The sequence below is a fragment of the Microtus ochrogaster genome, chromosome 5 (genome assembly GCF_000317375.1).
Source record: "Microtus ochrogaster isolate Prairie Vole_2 chromosome 5, MicOch1.0, whole genome shotgun sequence".
In the NCBI taxonomy this organism is placed as follows: Eukaryota; Metazoa; Chordata; class Mammalia; order Rodentia; family Cricetidae; genus Microtus; species Microtus ochrogaster.
The window spans coordinates 14,905,580-14,909,714 of NC_022012.1; the positions used below are offsets into that span (position 1 = coordinate 14,905,580).

Below are 4,135 nucleotides of genomic sequence, written 5' to 3' on the forward strand. Positions count from 1 at the left end.
GTGTGTGTGTGTATGAGTGTGTGCAGGAGCACATATAGAAGTCACACAAGAGTGTTAGGTGTATGTGTGTATGAGTGTGTGCAGGTGCACATATAGAAGTCACACAAGAGTGTCACGTGGCCTCCTTTATCATCTTGTAAAACACCTGCCTAGCATGCAGGAACTCCTGAACTCCACCAGCAGCACCACATAACACAAGTGTGGTGGCATCTGCCTGTGGTCACAGCATTCAAGGTGAAACAGGAGGCTCAGGAGTTCAAGGTCAGCCTCCATGCCAAGTGTGAGACTAGCCTGAGCTACATGAGACCCTGTCTCAACAAAAACCAGGGCTCAACAAAAGCAAAAAAGAAGGGCTGGTGGGTGGGTGTGGCAGTCCACCTGCAAACCCAGCACTCAAGAGGCAGAGACGGAGCCCCCAAAGGAGCAAGCTGGCTAGCTAGACAACTGGCATTGATGAGCTCTGAGTTCAAGGGAGAGACCCTGCTTCCATATATAAGGTGGAAGAGATAGAGGAAGATACTGGCCATCAACCTCAGCTTCCACGCTCAGGTATACCTGTACACACGGAAGCCAACACACGTCTGAACATGAATACACAAACCAAACAAGCAACTCAAAGGGCAACAAAAGTAGGGTGGGAATTTGTGGGTGGGCATTAGGTTATTGGGGGTGTGTCCTTGAATGGGATTGTGTGCCTTGCTCTCATTCTTTCTCCTCTCCCCCCCCTTTTTCCTTTCTTCCTTTTCTCCCCTTTTCTTCCTCTCCCTCTCTCTTTCTTTCCAATCTTCTCTCCCCACCTCTCCTCCCTGTCCACACTCTCCTGGTTCGTGATGTGAGTGACTCCTGCCTGCTACCCTCATCCTGCCACCAGAAGCCAAAAATTGCAGGGCCGTTCAAGACCGTAGTCTCCAAAGCCAGGCAGGGGTGGTGCACGCCTTTAATCCCAGCACTCGGGAGGCAAAGGCAGGCGGATCTCTGTTCTAGGCCAGCCTGATCTACAGAGCAAGTTCCAAGATAGCTAGGGCTACACAGAGAAACACTGTCTTGAAAATAAAAAATAAAAGTCTCCAGTGAGGTGTGGGCAAGGCAACCATGGCAACTCCAAACAGCAAAAATATGGAACTCAGGGAGAGTTCTGGTTCCAGTGAGATGGCTCCTTGGGCAAAGGTGCTTGCTACCAACCCTAATGGTCTGAGTTTGGTCCACAGCACCCACAGGGTGGAAGACCACAAGTTGTCTTTCAGTGTGCCTGTGTGTCACAGGGAACAAAAAAACACACTGGATCCCCTGGAGCTAGAATTACCCACCATGTGGGTGCTGGAAACTGAACCCAGGTTCTAGAGAGCAACAAGAGCCCTTAACCTCTGAGCGTCTTTCCAGCACATAAATGTAATTTTTTTTTCCAGACAGAGTTTCTCTGTGTAACCGCCCTGGCTGTCCAGGAACTCACTCTGTAGACCAGGCTGGCCTTAGACTCAGATCCACCTGCTTTTGCCTCCCAAGTGCTGGGATTACAGGCGTGCGCCACCACCGCCCGGCTTAGAAATGGTATTTTTAAAAACATTTTGATGACAACCACTCAGGAGGGTAAGGCAGATGAATCTCTGTGTGTTCAAAGACCAGTTTGGGCCACATGGTGGTGGCGCACGCCTTTACTCCCAGCACCTGAGAGGCAGAGGCAGGTGGATCTCTGTGAGTTAAAGACCAATTTGGTCTATACACAGTGAGACTCTGTCCCAGTAAAACTAAGACACTTTTATTACATTTATTTCTTTTCTGGGCACATGTGTGTCACAGCACGCATGTGAGGACCGAAGACAACTTGCAGGAGCTCGTCCTTTCCCTTCCCCCAAGCGGGTGCTGGGGATCAAACTCAGACCACAGGGTTTGGAGGCAAGCATCTTGCTCATCCAAGAGGATTTTTGTCACTGTGTTCCTGTGTGTGCACATGCCTGTGGAAGCCGGGAGTCAGTTCTGGGTTCCACTTTAGTGTGTGTGGGTGTACATGTGAGAGCATGTAAAAGCGTACACGCGTGGCATATGGGACAGACTGAAAGAAAATGTCCCCCAAATGGAGTGGAACTATTAGGGCGCATAGCCTTGTTGAATAAATTGCGTGTCACTGTGGGGATGAGCTTTGAGGTCTCTTCTGCTCAAGCTTCCCTCAGTGTGACTTTCAGTCAACTTCCTGCTGCCTGCCTGCAAGATAGAGCCAGGACCACATCTGCCTGCACGCTGCCATGCTCCCCGCCATGATGACAATGAACTGAACCTCTGAAACTCTAAGTGAGCCACCTCAATTAAATCTTTTATTTATAAGAGTTGCCATAGTCATGGCGTCTCTTCACAGCAATAAAAATCCACACTAAGACAGTACACAGACATGTGTCCAAGCAGAGGCCAGAAGAGGATACCTGACAGCCTTCTCTATTGTTCTCCATCATAGTCCTTAGAGGGAGGGTCTCTCACTGAACATGGAGTTACCTGTGGGCAGCGAGCCCCAGTGATCCTCATGTTTCAGCCCCCAAAACCTGGGGTTACAGGTGCACACAAACAGCCTTGTTTGAATTTCTTTTCCTTCTTATTTAACGTTTTGTTATAGTGTGTGTGGGGGGGGCAGTGCTGGCAGAGGTCAGCCTATGTCAGATCTCTGAGGTCATAGGCAGTTGGGAGCTGGCAATGTGGATGTGGAGAACTGAGCTGTAGAAGGGCTGCCATGGTTCTCAACTGCTGAGCCATTTCTCCAGCCTGGATGCAGATGTGGGTGACAGAAATCTGAACTCAGAAGCCTGTCGCAGCAAGCTCTCGCCACTGATCCATCTCCTTAGCCCCGCCCCCCACCTTAATTCTTTGCTACAAAGTCTCTCACTGAACCGGGAGCTTGCTCTTGGCTTGACTGGCTGGGCATTGGTCCCCAGGGACCCTCCTCTCCATCTCCCCTGTGCTGAGGATGCATGCCACCACACTTAGCTCTTCACATGGGGGCTGAGACTCACATTCAGGGTTTCGTGTCGGCGCGGCACGCACCTTACTGACAGCCATATCCTAGTCTGCAGAGGGTGGTTATTAAGGAATAAGCGTGGCCAGCCTGTCTCTGGATCACTCTAACTCATACCTGATTCCACCATGACATCATTCCCTAATAAAGTAACTCAGACAAGAAGGGATTTACCTAGGGCTGAATCAGCAGAGCCCTCCGATTTTGAATTATTTAAAACCAAAACTATTTTGAAGTCTTTAAAACTATAATAACCTAAGACATCTTTTTTTTTCACAAAATATCCAGCTTCAAATGTTTTTGTTATAGCAACAGAAAACAGTCTAACACACTGGTTGATGAACCAAACAGCCACAGTAAAAAACCATCAAGTGAACAAGACAGACATCACAGGCACCTCTTTTCAGCAGCTGAGAAATGCGTTGAAGAAGCTCACTCAAGGTCATGTAGGTCGTAAGCAGTGGCCATCTGAGAACAAGTCCATGTTGCCCAGGTCCTACTCTACCCTCTCACTGACCCACCACCCCTCAGACCACAGCCTGGACCCCGAAGTGTCCGTCTGTCTGCTTTCCTCCTGCCCACCTCCAGTTCCAAGGCCTCTTACCTTAGGTCCTGGGCGTCCTGGGTAACCTGGGAGACCTGGCACCCCAAGCTTGCCCTATAGGAAGAAGGATTATAGGACACAGGTCAGGCATGTCAAGCTAGAGCTAGAAGGGAAAGGTCAAGATGGCTGCACAACAGAGTGAGACACCGAGTTCCTAGGGGGCTGTGCTTGTGAGGAGCTCGCTAGCCCATGCAAACCAGCGTCCTCATCTGTAAAGGGGCGGGGGTAAAAAGTTGATTACAGGGCTGGATTACAGTGGTTTGGTTCCCAGTGCCCACATCCGGGAACTCACAGTCACCTGTGACCTTAGCTCAGGGAATGGCCTCACCTATGAATGACTCATGCAGAAAGACACAATTAAAAATAAAAATAATTTTTCCCTTTTTTGCTGGGCTGTGGTGGCACACACCTTTAATCCCAGCACTCAGGAGACAGAGACAGGAGGATCTCTGTGAGTTCAAACCAGCCTGGTCAACAGAATGTGTTCCAGGAAAGACAGGGATACACAATGAAACCTGTCTCACAAGACAATA

At 49.6% G+C, this 4,135-nt stretch overlaps 1 protein-coding gene across 2 annotated transcripts in view; it reads right to left on the minus strand.

Moving 5' to 3' along the window:
• The window catches only part of Col5a3 (collagen type V alpha 3 chain), a 48,160-nt gene that overhangs the window by 20,126 nt on the left and 23,899 nt on the right, over positions 1-4,135 (minus strand). For both annotated transcript variants that reach the window (XM_013346312.2, XM_026779362.1), the window contains exon 31: positions 3,603-3,656. In XM_013346312.2, coding sequence (XP_013201766.1) covers positions 3,603-3,656 — 54 coding nt within the window. The remainder of the gene's footprint in view (positions 1-3,602; positions 3,657-4,135) is intronic.